The following is a 17067-nucleotide window of genomic DNA, read 5'->3' as shown; positions in this document are numbered from 1 at the left end:
AAAAAACAAAACAAAACAAAACAAAACACACAGCAGTGGAGAGCAAACACAAAATGGATGTGCAGATATAAATGAGATGCAACCAGGCAGCAGCCCGATATTGAAATGCATCGTCTAGACAAATGACAGTAGCTGAACCTAAAAAACAAGAAGACCCAAGATCTTAAAAAGCTCTCCACTGGTGATAAGTCCTTTCTACAACAATTCTAAGGACAGATATCTGACTTTTTTTCTACTTTCTAAATATCACTTCATAATCAGTAAAGTACTTCTCCTTAGGAGATGCAACTTTGTCCTGTAGGAGGGAATAAAAAAAAAAAAAAGAAAAAGAAAAGAAAAGAAAGAAAAGCTCACTAGCAGAAAAACACCAAAGTCCTCCATTTCACCTGCCCGCACTATGAGTGCCTGCTCAAACTGTATTTAAAGTCTCAGCATACCACTTATATTTTTACCTCAAATTTGTCTGGGTTATGCATTCCTGGGATTGACTGCATTAAGTGAGAGGTTGGATGGTTTCCAAAATCAGAGCTCACATAGCCAATACGAAGTCGACCTTCACTGGCCTTCAAATCCTTTGGATGCTCATATGGTGGCTTGTGAAGAACATTAATCTGTCAAAAAGACATACAACTCTTTAGAAATCTGTGCACCAAAATAAATGCTGAATAGAGAGCCAAAATGATCAAGAGTTTGTTGGACTAGTCTTACCCCATATTCAAATAAGCTGTGGCATCAGTTGCTTGAAACTTGCAATATGTATATTCCACTGCAGACAAATTTCTCCAAGCCATATTACCAGATGCCATGTGCCCACACTTGGCCAAATGAAGACAAACATCACTACTGAAAGTTAGTGACATTTCTGCTTTTCTACCACTTCATTTTTGGAAGAAATCCATCCCAGATTAAATATAATACCACGCAACTATGATCAGAAAGTTCCTGAACTACAAGCTACTTGTCACCAGATCAGTATTCCTGTAAAGATCACAGCATGCTTTCTGTTCTTATGCTCTCCAACTTGTGCAGGCAAGAGCTTTTAGCCACTACCGCTGATAGGATTATCAGACTACACAGACCTCCAGTTCACAGCAGTTTGAAAACTGCATACTGTCAGTTCTGAAGTTTGAGATTTGTACACTTCATCACTCATGCCAACCAGATCCTTTCACTAGCTGTCAGGGAATTTTCAATTATAATTGGCACCCGGCTCAAGTAATCTATCTCAACATACACAAGCTTCATGATTCTCTGACTGAAGAAGAAAACAAAAAGTCACATCATTTTTTTTTTAATCAATTCACCATCAACCCCAACAGGACTACTGGCAGCTTGAGGTGCTTTGGTGTCTTGTGGAAATAACACAGTTAAGAAATCACAGCAAAAGGAGATACGTTTAAGTTAAACACACAAACTTTTGGAAGGATTTATGCTCCTGTACACAAAGTACTACAAAACAGAATTACAATACATGTTTAAACACTTCCTGCTGTGATACATTACCCCTGTAATGTTGCTGCCACCACTACCAAGTGAAGAATCTTGGAAATCCCAAACCCAAGCAAACACGAAACTCAGATGTTCGAACAAGGATTCTCCAGAGGCAAGGTCAGACTCACTGTGGAGGACTGGGCAGGACCAGATTTTGAGAAATACTGTCACATGGCTGCCTAGATCTTTGTTACCATTACGGGAATAGTGTTTATTCACTCTGGGCTTCTCAAAACAGCCCTCACATGTACTTTGCAGAACTAGATGAGTAAACACTATGCTCTAGCTCTCTACATGTCAATGACTCAGAAGCCTTAAGAAGRCTACTATATTAAAAAATAAAATCTGTTAACACGGATATAATTAAATTGGCAAAAGCACACAAATTAACTCGACTGCAGTTAGCCTGTATAAAACTCCTACCTTGTCCAAGCAGAGATTTCCATGTCTCTCAGCGATAGCCTTCCTGAAACTGTGAGAGAGCGGATACAGCATGCTATGATGAGGGTGGACAGAAGGCAGTCTGTTTTTTTCCAGCTGATCAGCTACAATGCTAACCAGCTTCTTCATTCTTTCATCATAGTCTGTCCAGTCACAGACAATCTAGAAAAGGAAAAATTGAAAAATAATAGGTTAACAACTTCATCTGATTCCAAGTTGTGAAAAGCATTTCTTCCAAAAATGTTTTTTTTTTTTTAAAAAAAAAAGGCAATTACTGTGATGACTGTACAATCTTATCTTCTAATTTAGGTCTACTCCTAAGTTTGCTTACAGACTGATTGGCTGAAGTAACTGAGCTTATTTGCTGCAGAAGAATCTTTAAAAATTACAACCAAAGCCCCCTTTTCCTCACCTGCAAGCAGTGGGCCAAGTTGCAGTAGGCATCTGGGAAGTCAGGTTTCAGTTTCAGAGCAGTGCGATAAGAGGCAATGGCTTCTGGTATATTCCCTGAATCCTGAAAAGACATAGGAAAGAGTCAGCAGATTAATATATAGTCATGGTAAGTACTCACAATGCCCCATATTACAAGAGTGAATCATTCACTTGYGCTACCTTGTGAATAGAGGCCAGGTTACTGTGGGCATCAGCAAAAGCTGGATTGATCTGAATGGCACGAGTGTAGCACTGTAAAGCTCCTTGAACATCCTGCATTTCCTTCAAAGTATTTCCCATATTGGAATAAGCATCCGCAAATGTGGGACTGATTCTGAAAACCAAAGTAACATTATGTCATGAACAATAAAAGATGCTTCGTAACTAAGAAACCATACCCAGACTGCTGTTTGGCTTGCAAAGCAACTACTTGAATTACAATATACTATTGTAAGTCATTTTCTGTGCAGACCTATGGCACTTTCCTGTTATGAAACATCGACAATATTAGAAATAGAATCCATTTACCTAATAGCCTCTTTGTAATGCATCAGAGCTTCCTGTAACTTTCCTTGCTGTTGCAGAACACTTGCTAAATTTGAATGTGCAGCAGCAAATTCTGGAAATACCTGGAAGAAAAGAAGTAGAATCTGTCTCTCAAATCCCACAAGCATACTGTATTATAAAAAGAAGAGTAAGAAATGCAAAATGACTCAAAGTTTTTTTTCCCCTTACAGCCAAAGGGGAAAAAAGCCTATGCCATATTACATATTCTCAGCTTTAATTCCCCGTCTCTCCCCTACTTCATTCATCTATACCTCAAGAGCTTTCCGATAAAGGCGAACAGCTTCTTCAATGTTCCCCTGTTCTCGCTTGATGTTTGCTAGATTATTGAGAGAGTCTGCATGTGTGGGACAGAGTCGAAGAGCTGTATTGTAACACTCTTCTGCTTCAGCCACCTTTTAAGAAAAAATGGAGTAAAATAAGCAAGGGAATTGCTTAATACAGTAGCATTTCCTGTAAAATCACTCCTTATGGAAAGTTACTCTACAAACATTTTAACAGTTTCAGAGAGTGATATTCCATATTATTCTTCCTGATGAAGAAGGAAAAAAAAAGACATCCCATTTTAATAAAGCTGACTAATAATTGGGGTCTAAAATAACTATTAACTGAAGTTTTAAAAATTTACACAAAAGGAAAAAAAAAAAAAAAAAAAAAAAAAAAAAGTACTCCTTACACTGCCTTTCTCCTTCAAGGCATTGGCCAAGTTACAGTAGGCATCAGGGAAGTGGGGCTGGAGTTCAATAGCCCTCCGGTAGGTGTCTATTGCCAGGTCTATCAGTCCTTGCTCATAATATACACAGGCAAGGTTACCGTGCACAACTGCATGATTTGGACTCAAACTCAAGGCTCGTAGGTAAGCTGCTACAGCTCTGTAACAAGAAAGAGAAGGTTAATAATCACTTGTGGAGTTACCTTGTAGATTTACCCTGATTATCAAAAGATCTACATAAAAGGAAAAAAGACCTCCAAGGGATACATATTAATAGACACACAAGATTTAGCCTGTAAAACGTCACTAGAATTAAAAATCCAATCAAGGAAAGACATGATGATTTATGACATTTTAAAAACTTTTCTCAACTTTGCAAGGCTAGCACAAAAGACAGACTTGGTTCATTTTAATTAAACATCAGAAGTTCCAAATCCATTGCCCTATGCAAGACAGCTAGTATTTCTGAAATAGCCCTGGGCTGTAAGATAAGCAGGCCTCCTATTCAGAACTATTTAACAATGACTTCTATTACTAGAACATTTGTGTCATCAACATAAGCCTTTCCCAATAAAAAAAAAAAAAAAAAAAAGACCAACTGTGCACAAAACGAGAATTTTGTACAAACAAAAATCCTACAACCTTCCGCAATTATTTCTCTACAATGGAGAACATTAAACATACGTAATTTTAGCATTTAAAATGTTTTCTTAGGGTTGTCCAAGAAACTGGTCCCAGGTTCTTCCCAGGCCTTCTCTTCATTAAAACGCCCTTTCCAAATCCTTCCTTTTCCCATGGGTCGTGAAATTATTAAACTGAAGAATTTGTTGTTATCTGGATACACTTTTGTCAGTAGTGACATGCTCTCCTTCTCCCAAACCAAATCAGAACTACTTTATTCACAGATTTCCCACCATGGAGAATAACTGCTCATGTGCAGCTCACATCATACCCAAATACTCTAAAAATGAGGGGGTTTTTTCTTCCTCACCTGATGCTGTACAGTGATTAACCTAAGTCTTCTAGGAGAAAGGTAAAGCTTTCCTTTAAAAACATTCTTCATTGCTAGGAGAAGCACAAGACCTTTGCTCAAAGCATTTCTTTCTTATACTAGTTCATTATTAGATTATAACAATATAAACACAACTCAGACTTACACCATTACATTATACCATTCTTTATTATCTCTGCTAACCTAACACATTTATCCTGCTTTACTTATGCTTCTATCTTCATTTTGTTCAAAGATAGATCCTYAATTATATGTACCTATAGCACCATACTTAAGTGATTCTTGTGTGCAAGCAATTCCTAGGGAAAAAAAATCGTAACAGTATTTTTAATTAAAAAAAAAACTCAAGAAGATATTGTAAACTCCAAAACGACTAGTGTACATGTCCTTATTTAACCCATTAATCTGCAGTTAACACAAATATCATCAAATGATTTATGCAACTAGTTAGAATAATAAACCTGTTTCCTGCAAGCTTTTATTAAATTTTGAGCCACAAACCACAGCTGCCAGAAACTGTAATCCAATTAACAGACACAGTATGGCACACTGCAGAGAAACAGTACAGCCTGAATCTTCTTCGAGAAACCGAAGTAAGATTCATGGATCAGATCAGATGTCGCTGCAGTTATCTTTCCAGCTAGCTTGTTTTGAGACATGTAGTAACATGATGCACAGCCATAATAAATACATAATATTTAATTAAGTTCTTAACTGAAATTCAGCATTTCAGCTTATCTTCCACAGAAGGAAAATTTTAGAAAAATACACATGTAGATCAGGATCMGGTCTGGAATCACATAATGGGGAGGAAAAAAAAAGTGCACTCAAAAGACACTTGCATGCTTTCTCAGACACATCCTCTTTATTTTTTCCCCAGACTTAATTTCAAGTATATTTTCAACATCTTCAGAAACAGTATATTCCATGGGATGTTTCTTTGAACTCTAGTATTCTGCTCTGTGTGTTCCAGTCATTTACTTTCTTACCTTTGAGTAGAGGTCTTCACTATGCTGTCCAAAGAGATTTTACATCAGGAACCTAATTTATACATCTGACAGGCTGCTGACAGAGTGACACTACTTATCTACTTACCTGTCAAATATTCTTGCCTCCTTCAGGACATTCCCCAGATTGATGTAAGCATCCAAAAAATTGGGGTCAAGTGTTACAGCCTGAAAATATTTTTAAAGTAACAGTTTTGAGCATTAATGTACAAGCAATCTCTATGAAACCTAAAGTTTTTTTTTTTTTAACGGATAAACTCAAACTGTAAAATATTTAAGATTTTAAWCGACAACCTAGTGAGGAAGGAGAACGTAGCTTAAGCAAAATAATCACGTAGTAGTTACACGTACGCTTACTTCTGAATCAATTAAGTGCACGTGACAGTTTTTCTTTGAATTTGTAGAAAAGACTGAATATACTACCTTCAAATTTACTCACTTGCTTACCTAAGCCATGACCTAGCTCCCTCCAAATTCATACATATTAGAATTGATTCTAACACTCGTTGTCACTACTACAGAATAACATTTATTCCATGTTAGGTCATCCGTAACCACCCACCCATGCTGCTGTCTTTGTTTAGGGGAGAAAACCCTGAGAAATTGATCTGCATCCTCTATCTACTGTAAAATTAGTGTTTTCTAGCTTTAGCAGTTTCAGAGGAGCAAGAAAAAAAACAAGTATGTGCTTGGAAAACAAATGTAGCCATTTAACATTAAAAAAAATCACTACAAAAATAATAAAYCGTATAAAAAATCTGTAACATCTCATAGAGTTACAGAAGATGCAGTACCGAACTACAGGTTAAGTATATGGCAAGCCAAACATTGGCCTTAATCACACTTACAGTCTTTCCCATGGGATTATTTCCAAATTAAAACACTTAATCTATCACTAACTAGAATACAGGAACAACACCCTTCCCCTCTAAAAGCTAAGTATTTTCCTGAAGATTTATAAATCGTAAATACCAGAACAAAACTGCCAACCATATCTTAAACCTGGTTTTAGGTCACTTAGAAGCTTAGAAACCAGTACAGAGTTTATAGGCTAACCAGGTAACTACATAGAAGGTATTAGACAACACATTACAGTAAGAATTAACCATATCAATCTAATCTAGAGAAGTGTGAAACACTAGTGGTGAAGGAAGTCCTGGAGAAGAGGAGTTACTGTATCCCTTTAAATCATTCTCCTCAGTTACTCACAGGAAAGCAAGAATACCTGAAACAGGATTGCAATGAAAAAGATTTTAAATAAAGTTGTTTCTCTTACACACACAYACAAAACAACATACATACTCAAACACTATTCCCATCAGAATTAGATTTTAAAAAATTCTATTCTGGAAAAGGACTGTAAAACAACTTAATGAATTTTCTTATCTTTGACATGTGTGTGGAGTCCTTAGGGCAATTCTAAACATATCTCTTTAGTGGCATACAGGCAGTCTGAAACATCAGGAAGTAAAAAAGGATTAACATAAGATGTTAACTAACAGGATTATAAGAAGTTCTCTGCTGATCAAAATGTATCTACCATCTACAAAAGTACTTACACRTAAGTAGGCAATTGCACGCGCAGTAAAATCTACTAGCAAAGCAGATGGGTTTAGATAATTACCTTTTCAAAATGATGAATTGCAAGCCAGATTTCTCCTTGGGCATTGAAAACACAGCCAAGATTACTCCAAGCAACTGCAAAGTTTGGTTGAGTCTCAATTGCTTTTAAGTAGCAGGCCTTGGAACAGTTAAAGAAGAGAGATACAAGGGAAGGGGAATATTTGTAAAAAAGAAAAAAAAATAAGAAAAATAATTGTTAGTATGCCTTCTCTAACCAGCCAAAAGTGACCCTGCAGTATAGGCTAGCTTGCGCCAAAACTAATGCGCTGCAAACAGCTGTTGATCCTGCGCCAGCGCAAACCAAAACCCAGGTGCAAGCCCACCATTTTTCAGTTATGCTGACAACAAATTAACATGCCTTCAGACACCGGGTTATCAGAAGTAGTCTTAGAAATAATTGAAGTACTACAACAGAGTTACTGCTACCATTAAACATGTAAAAATAAGAAGTATGTAAAAACAACTTCTTTCCATGAGATGGAACTCTTAAAATGTGTATATTCTAAAGGGGATACAAAATAAGAATTAGAAAAATTACGGAAAAAGAGATGCAGCCATTCTTCAAATTTAATTGTCCTTCTCAAGCGAGACGACGTACCCAATCTCATTTCCCAGTTTCTTCAAATAYATTTAATCATCTACAGCTTCAAAACCTCAAATGACAGGATTGCATGAAGGTTTAGGTCCCTGTAATGCAAGCGCAAGAAATCGCTGCGCATCCTAACAGCACGGCGCCACGCTATCGCTGCGAACTGCTGTGCTATATTGATTGCCCCTAGACACAGTGAACGGCCAACCAGAATCATTAATCTACCAGACAGGCCCATACAGAAACTTGAACATTAAATTTGATGTCTGGACTCTAAATGCATTACAACCCGATTTTATCCAAAAGGCTACAGCCTGGAGCTTAGGCAGTCACCCAATCAGAGATTAATCATCTAGTCAACCGTTCACAAGGGCTTCATCGCACGCAATGCGCGTTACCGCTGCGCAGCCTTTGCGCTACTGCAGGATCACAGCGCATCATCAGAAGAGCAGAACGCTGCAATCCAAACAAAGAAGAAAAAAGGAAAAAAAATGAACAACCAGAAGAGTTAGAAGCTTTTACTATTAACTATCTCCAATTATTTCTTTAAAAAACATCTTAATTTACTTTTACTTTATTTCTTTGAAAGAATTTGTGGCTACTAGTATAAAACATTCTTACATTACTTGTTTGTAATTAAATATTTTAAGCTGTTTCTGAAGCCACAAGACAGAAGATTCAGGCATGGAGGCAAATGGTTTTGCTGTGGCAGTTACAAACCCGTTACCATATTTCTCATCATGTGACTTTTCGGTGCGTTCCTTGCTGGAAGAGGAGGAGGAGGTGTGTGTCTGCCCTAGATCCAGGCCTCGAGCTCCCTTCAGCGAGGCACCTTACGCATGGAATAGGAGGTTTCACCCACCTGAAACCTTCTAAATACAATATCAGTGGTGAAAAACCAAAAACAAGAGAGAAAATAAAACAAGATCATTAGTAAAAGTTCAACAAAGCAATTGCAATTTTTTTGGATATGTCTAACACATGGGAATGAGGACAATCTGTCTGTAACAAGGGAGACATGCAGAAGGGAGAGGGTTAATCAGGGCAATTGCATACAGCAGGGACTTTTTTTTTTTTTTTTTGGAAGAAAGGCTCTCAAGTATCTATAAAGAAATTAAATTTTAGTTCAAACTGTAAGGAATTTGCTGGCTTGATCTTTCAAATGGACTGATAACCAAAGAAATACATTGCAATTTACTCAAGATGTTTTTCTTGTTTATTAAGTTCTCACAAAACGGAATAACACTTTCAAACTAGGTGTCTCCAGAGCTCTGAAACAAAGAAGTCAGCAACCTAAGGCAGGCGCAGTGTCTTGGCCTATACCAGTCACACTAAAGCTGCAGTGAAGTGCAATTCATGTTAGCTGTCCGCTTGGTGGGCTGAGAACCAAGTGTCTCAAAGACTGTTCAAACTGTAAACACTACTTCAAAATATTTTCAACCTGGATCTGACCAAATTATGTTGTTCTAGAGAGGTACACACATCCAAGTTGTTCGAGAAATCAAAAAACAATGAATTTTGAACCTGCATTCCCATTACCCCACAAACATCTTATCCCTCCCCAAATGGTGCTGCAGCCAAACAGACAGCTACGCTGTTCATACACTCCACTTTTTAGCATGCGCGTGGGGCTTGGAGTGACAGACGTGGAGTCCAGAGTGTTTCTGATTTCTCCACACTCCTCACCCCGGCAGCGCGGACGCGTAAGGTGGCTTGTAACAAGACAATTTCATCGCGCAATCAAAGTTTTAACATGCCAAGAACTTTAAACTCATCTTGGTGTTCGAATTCTCGGTTTAGAAAACACAGACTGCTAGAAGCCACCTTTCCACTACAGCAAGTTTTCTTTCGATCAGTTCATTTCCCAAACAAACCAGCTTTGTCCTTCTGATTTCTTTATTTTGGGGGAAGGGAGTAGGGAAGACATGAAGAAAAGTTATTTGAGGGGTTCGCATACTGCAGCTATTGATCATTTACTAGCCTTTCTTCCACTATCAAGGGAAGGGAAAAGTTAAAGAATAAAAATCTTTAAAAGCCAATATTACAAGATAACATTTGGATAAGTTTCTTCTCCACTTACAAGCCACAAAGGACTTTAGAAGAGCAGCATTTTCAATAGCACCTGCATCGTACAGGGATCTCGAGCTAATCACAGGCTCTCTGCTTGGCACCAGCAGGCAAGCCTCAGATTTGAAGGACTGTTACTTATTTCCAGATAAGAGCATGGTGGAGCCCCTGCCCAATACTTCAGAATGGTTTCAGATAGTCTAGTTCAGCAGAAAGACTTGGTAATGTTCCATTTCTTGATTTAAATCAACTTTTAAACATGGACATGCCATAGCTTGCCCTGCTACTACTCTGGGGTGATTCAGTGCCTTCAGTTTTCAGCAGTTTCTCAGACTGTCTGTAGATCAACGCAGATCTGAAGACTTGGTGCAAAGTTCAAGTTTTCAAAACACTGACGTTTAAATGTATTCTACTGAACACCTACCTTGGCTTCTTCCAAGCGACCCAGGGCTTTGAGCAGGTTCCCCAGGTCACTACGAACACAGTACAAGTCCTGAAAAGAAAAAAAAAGAAAAAATATTAATAAAAAAATCAAATTAAATCATGCCATAAGCACTTAAACTTCAGGACTTCACAGACACCCCAAAGGTCCACATGGAGGACTTACAAAATTCTTAGAATTCCAGAGTTCTCTCTAATTTTAAAGCAGTAAACATCTCAGATTTGAATTATTTTTCCTGACTTATTATTACTGGTAATGGATGATCATATTGACTTTAGCATCACCACAGCACAATTCTGAAGATGTAGAAAGAAATAAAGCATGACTGTCTTCTCTCCACTAGGCCTGTATTCTTAATTTACACCATTAATAATTTGAAATCGTTTTAAAATTATAACTATCATGACGACCTTGCTTCCTCTATCCCCAAAGCAGGGGTTTTCTCCCTCTTTTTCTACTCATCTGTTCATTTTCAACAGCCTTGCCATTTGCTATTTTTCTACTCTCATTTGYAACCACAGCATAGACTACAACTGCAGTATGTTGCAGTACATGGGAAGACCATAGAGTATGGGGACATTATTGTCAATACTAATGAAAAAGTTTTCAACCTAAACAAGACTTTCATAAGAAAATACCATCTTATAGTATTCCTAGGCAACACACAAATTCTGCCTGTGACACCACTTAGCATAACAAAGCTAAGCAAGTTCACCTAGGCTGTAGAACACAGCAAAACACAATTCTGAGCACTTGTTGAACTTATTTTGCACATCCTTTTTCAAAGGAAAAAGGATTTAGGCACTCTAGACCAATGCTGCTTTGTAAGCATTTCTGACAAAACACTGATACCACATAGCAAGCAATTAAGACACACCATGCTGAGTAGTACCGCAGAAGTTGAATGCAATGCAAAACAAATAGAAGGTATCAGTCTAATTCAGTATTTGTTAAAATGTAATGTCAAAACAGTTACAACCAAAAACTCCGAACAGCAAATGAAACAGTTCTATGCAACTTAACTATGCTTAGACGATATATGGTTTCAGCCTATAAAACATAAATCAATGTTTCTGTAAACCTGTGCAGTGTGAAAATCTAACCAATGCAATAGTAATCACCATATAGTTATTTCATACAATAGTACCTGACGGTTTATTAAGATTTAGCATGTAACTGTGTATCAGTGCTTCTCTCTCTGCAGTAACACTGCTTTACAACACATCAAGCCAGGTAAGAGATTATTCACTGATACTTCTGATCTTAAAAACCTCAAAAAGTCCTTCCTTTTCTGTTATTCTGAATAATACAGATTACATAACCAGCAGCCCTTACAGTGTTCCAACGAAAAAAAATCTGTGACAGTATTTCATGCATTTTAAAGAAAAGTATTAAGTAGATTATTAAATTTATGGTGCGCATGTTGAGGGGAGGACTGTTTGTTGTTCTTTTAAACTAATACTTCGTGTTTAAATACTCTTAATTCTTCCACATCCAAGGAAAGTTGTTATTTGTCTGTCTGTCCTGGGACAGCAGTGAGGTATGGAGCTCTTCCATAAAATAAAGTGTTACTTACAGGATTGTACTGAAGGGCAGACACATATGCCTGTACTGCTCCTTCCATATCACCTGCAGCTACCAATGCAGCAGCGAGATTAATATATCCATCAATGAAATCCGGTTTGAGGCGTAGTGCATGTCTATAATGTTCAATAGCTTCCTGTAGCTGTCCACGTTCCTTGTATACATTGCCTAGGTTTGAGTAGGCTTCAGCCAACAACGGATTTTGTTTGATAGCCAAAGTGCTGAAGTGAGCAGACCTGGAAAAAAATAAGACATTTTTTTTTTAATTGACTTTGTTTGCCTGTCTACTTACTTAATGAACATTCATGCGTAACTGAGCCAAACATACACCCAACAAATCTGAATTTAGAAACTACAGAGAGCAGTTAAAAGACTAGCTTCTCCTAGCTGAAATTACCATCTCCCTTCCATTTTAGATTCTACTGCTTGCAAACTAGAGTTGTCAGTAGAGTTCTGCAAGCCTGTTGCTAAATTTGAGCTGAACACAGTTTAAAAAATAGTTAGTGTAGAAATCCCATTACACCTCTGCCAATATTTGAAGGCTTTTCTCTAAGCAACATTTTGCTTTATACTCTTTTCAAGAAATAGGATATAGCAAAGACATGTAGATGTAAAATTCAGTTTCACCCTTATTTTTCCCGTATCTGAATTAGTACAACTTTATTTAGAAACCTACATAAATTAAATCTCAGTAACAAATTACCTTCGTTGCCAGGACACACAGATTTACAGCTAGAATAGTTAGTAAGGTTTGAAATGCTTAAGGCACAAAAAGCTCAGGAACAGGCAGAAAGAGAATATGGAAACAACTTTCAAAGGACAAAACACTCAGCTATTCATGCGACTTCACAGTAAACAATCATCTCGTCACAATCTTGCCACTAAAAAAAACTCCCCACAAAACCCAACACTACAGGTAGAATGACCAATTACTTTTGTTTACAAGTGCCTCTAGTACATACAAGCATAGCTGATTCTGATATTAAAGTGTACAATATTAAAGTAAAATGTGAATAACAACATCTGTTGTTTGTTGCAAGGCTAGCAATTAAAATTCGGACTTCATTTGCCCTAACAAAATTCAAAAAGACCGAGTATTTTTTGACCAATCCTTACTGCTGCCAAGAAGTTAGTCAGCGTTTGCTTTCAATGATAAAACCACAATTATAACAGAACTTTTCTCAGCTGTTCTCAATATTATGAGAGGTGCAAACTACAAGCTAAGCTTGACAGGCCACCTTAAGTCTCCTACCTGTCCAGTCTGCGACACTGGAAGTGAATGGACGATAGTAATAAAAGCACACCAGTATTATCAGGCTCTTGTCTCCAAAGCTGCATGCAGTGTCTCTCTGCCGCTTCAAAGTCTCCTGCCTGATATTCACGATGAGCCAACTCCGCTAACCCTTGGAAGGAAAGCATACGTTTCGTTGGTTCTGGAGAATCACCAAAACATTTAAGGGGGGAAAACAAAAAGTTAGATAATGGAAACAAAACAAAAAAATGTTAAAAAAAAAAAAAAAGATGTATAAAACTAAAGGATGAAGATGCTTGGAATTATGTAAAGTACTACAGCATGTGATGTTTTAAACTCTCAGATCTTCATGCCTCAATCTACAGTTACGTTTCTAACATTATGGGTACAATGGTGCATGACCTCATCRGTTAATAATAAGCACATAAACACAGAGAGTCATTACAAGTCAATCATTTTCCATGAACTTGAAAAATATCCAAAGAGATTCCCAAAATAATATTGTATTTTGGTTCATAAAAGTGCTAGTAATAGAACAATGAATCTGCTTTCTCTTCCCCAACTATAAATCCTATACTTCATAGTACTAAAAACAAGGTCTAAAAACTATTGAGAAATGAAGGACAGTAGACAAAGACTTCAAAGGACTCAAACAAAAAGAAAGTTTTGCCGTACCAGTAGATTTGTATCACATGAAAACCCTTAAAAAGAAGAAAAAAAAAGAAAGCGTAACACACATTTCTTCCGGTCTCTCTTATCTGTTATTAGCCTGCGTTATTTATAACGAGTAAAAATTCTTCCATCAAAAACAATCTTGGCTTCACAACRATAGCTGCGATTTTTATGTTGCTGGCCTATAGAGGTAGTTTTTAGAAAGGACGGGATACAGAAAAGAATTCACTAATTCTGGGTGTCTAGGTGGAATCGGAGTGACAAAGTRCTTAGTGTCAACATATTCACAGAGAAAATGTAAGTAAAACATCATCTATTTTAGATAAACAACCTTTTCTGTGGAAAGTAAATTGTTTTACAAAGTACAGTTCTACATTAGAAGATAGATGTGATAAGTGCAACTTAGGGAAAAAGATGTTCATCCTAAAAAGAAGGATCTGTCCTCAAATTCTGTCTTTATATTTTATACTTATGCTTTTAATAATAAAAGTAATTTTATATCATGCTTCAACTACTACAAATGTCTCTTATTTGCCCTTCTTCGGTTCACAGTCACTTTTAATCTCAGTTACTATACATTTCCCACTATGATCTAATGAGTTTTAGAKTTTTGATACAATGAAGCACAGATAAATCCTAACCAATACAAGGAAACTTGCTAATGCAATTAAAAAAAAAAATCACAAAGGGATTAGGTACAGAGTTGTTATCTAGTGTTTTTAATGGATTTGAGATTGATGGAAACCATTTAAATTCTTTTGAAAGTTAGTTTTTTAGCACTGTTGGGATTTGAAGAAGACTGCAAACACTACAGGACCAAACTGAAGCTGTTAATTTCAGATGATTTGTCTCTATTGGTGTTGAAACTTTAACTGCTTCAGGCTACATTGAAACTAGCAAAACTACTCACTTTCAAAGGCTTCACAAAACACTGATCAAATAACTTCATATAGAATAAGTCTGTTTCTCAAGGAGCCTAGCTTAAGAGCTTTCCAAACCCAGCCTGTGGAAAAAGTGGACTTCTGTATGTGGTTAAACCTACCGGAGCACTGAAACAGGTAGGGGGAACGTGAGGGGGAATTTCTTCCCTGTGAGAGTGGCAGAGCACTGCCCAGGTTGTGGACAACTGTGGACAACAGGCTGCCCAGAGAGGTTGCGGAGTCTCCTTCTCTGGAGATATTCAAGGYCCGCCTGGATGCAACCCTGTCTACCACGCTCTAGGTGACCCTGCTGAGCAGGGGGGGGGGGGATGGACTAGATGATCTCCAGAGGTCCCTTCCAACCTTATTGATTCTATGATTCTACTGTCAGTAAACAGATACAAGCATTACTTAACATGAAAAAGACAGTATTATCTACCAAAATTTGAGATGGCTGGTAAGTAAGAACACTAGGGTACAAACATGCTGTTCCTTGCTTTCCTTCTGTTGTTAACAATCACATACGTTTAGCTCATCTGACAGTTACTATATTTTCAAGTTCTGCTGATGGTGCAAAAATGGAGAAGCTTGCTCCAAGGACCTAATCTCTTCTTCAATAAACTACAAAGGTGTTATTAAATTCAAATGTTAATGGAAAAAAAAAAAGTCTAGATTTATTTATTACCACTTGGAAAAAACCTTCTAACTTATCTAAATACTATGCTTTGCCTGTTTAAGCAGAGGTGAAAAATGAAATGGAAGTTACAATTGCAGGCCAACAGAGAGAAAATAAGAGTATTTCATATAAAATCCATGAATAAAAATTGTTAATGAAAGCAACAAAATGAGTGAAACACCTTTGCAAAACCAACCCCACTAGAAGAGATAAAGCAAACCAGTGACTTGTAGTAAGACATGCAGCCATCTCTCACCCAAGACACATTTTAGCAGTGATCCTCTCCAGAAGCATACAGGAGAGTGGGAAGTGAACAAATACCGCAGACTTCRAAATGAACTCAGCATTTAGCAGGGTTAGCATCGAAGAGAGAGCATCATCTTTCCAGAAAGACAGGAATCCGCAATACTGCCACTGACAGTTGCTCACAGAATCCATTTTAAAAGAAAATGATTCCAGTGAAAGAGTCACAGCCAAAAGAATCCCTTACCAAGTCTAATAAACATTCACCTGCTATTTCACATGAACTTTTGTACCTATACCAGCATGTACTATATGTTTTAATTATGACCTTGGAAAAGCATAGCATGTGCTAAGACAATGACCTTTCCTGATACTTTTGGAGAACCCACACAAAATTAAAACCTGTGCAGAAATATCACAATTGTACAAGAGACAAAAATTCTCCAGAAATAGCAACCGAAGCACTCAATATAAGCTCACACCCACCCTTACATTTGGATAAAATCTAGACACAGACAGGAATAGTTGCCACCTCCGTATCAGAGGTGGTGGTGGCAGCAAGGAACAGGGAACACTCCCCGACTAGGCACACGTCCTTGTCACCTCCACAGCTCAAGGCTCCAAGGGGATGCGGCACACTAGGTGACAAGGTGAGCAGTCCTGGCCGAGGTGGAAGGCAACAGCAATACCATCTACAGCAGCTAGCCGTCCCTTCCCCATCTCCACCTCTGTAGCGCTGCCAGTTCCCTTTGCATCACTCCTACTGGTATCACGTCTCTTTCTCTGCTCATCCTTTTTCCCTACTTTTCCCRCATCCTGTTTCACCTCTTCTGTAACCAGAGGAGAGGGAAGGGTCTGAAAGCCCCAGAACTCTAGCTGACAAAGCTGTATTTTCTTTTCAGGATGCACGGTGTTCTCCTTGTTCTGAAGGGAAGAAAGGAGATTTCTCCCTCGCCCTCATGTTCTGGATCTAGAAATTGAAAAGAGCATCGTTCCTAGCAGGAGTACGCTGTCTTCCCAGCCACAAAAAGTTGCCCTACTATGCTATTCCACAAGGGACCTACTGATCAAACACAGCGAGAGAAATTCTTGATCAATCAATCTATATTTTGGGTCAGGCTTTCATTCTCTCGCGTCCTCTGCGGAAACTTAATTACCAGACAAATACAGCCATAAGAAACCACCCACTCAGAACTGATTATCTCGGGCTTCTCGAGAAGCGCTGTCCCACGCAGCCGCCGGGCAGCCGCGGCGCGGGCCGGCTCCGCGCCGCGAGCGGGAGGCACCGGCGCAGCCCGCCGGGGCAGGCGGCAGCCGGGGCCGCCCGGCGAGACACGAAC

The 17067-nt window shown here is 38.2% G+C and overlaps 1 protein-coding gene across 4 annotated transcripts in view; it reads right to left on the bottom strand.

Moving 5' to 3' along the window:
- The window catches only part of OGT (O-linked N-acetylglucosamine (GlcNAc) transferase), a 26529-nt gene that overhangs the window by 9048 nt on the left and 414 nt on the right, over positions 1–17067 (bottom strand). The window contains exons 2-13 of one of the 4 annotated variants that reach the window (XM_085314861.1): positions 13217–13397; positions 11957–12200; positions 10363–10431; positions 7284–7400; positions 5748–5827; positions 3605–3800; positions 3183–3323; positions 2893–2993; positions 2545–2698; positions 2345–2446; positions 1915–2094; positions 453–611 (exon numbers count right to left, since the gene is read on the bottom strand). In XM_085314861.1, coding sequence (XP_085170987.1) covers positions 453–611; positions 1915–2094; positions 2345–2446; positions 2545–2698; positions 2893–2993; positions 3183–3323; positions 3605–3800; positions 5748–5827; positions 7284–7400; positions 10363–10431; positions 11957–12200; positions 13217–13397 — 1724 coding nt within the window. Of the gene's footprint in view, positions 1–452; positions 612–1914; positions 2095–2344; positions 2447–2544; positions 2699–2892; positions 2994–3182; positions 3324–3604; positions 3801–5747; positions 5828–7283; positions 7401–8598; positions 10432–11956; positions 12201–13216; positions 13398–17067 lie in introns of those variants that run through there. The other 3 variants (XM_085314862.1, XM_085314863.1, XM_085314864.1) reach the window with 3 other exon arrangements.

Source organism: Rhea americana, unplaced genomic scaffold, assembly GCF_003343005.1.
Source record: "Rhea americana isolate MKP2758 unplaced genomic scaffold, rheAme1 scaffold_413, whole genome shotgun sequence".
Classification (NCBI taxonomy): Eukaryota; Metazoa; Chordata; class Aves; order Rheiformes; family Rheidae; genus Rhea; species Rhea americana.
The sequence above is the reverse complement of the archived record's forward strand: the minus strand, read 5'-3'. Positions and strand labels throughout refer to the sequence as shown.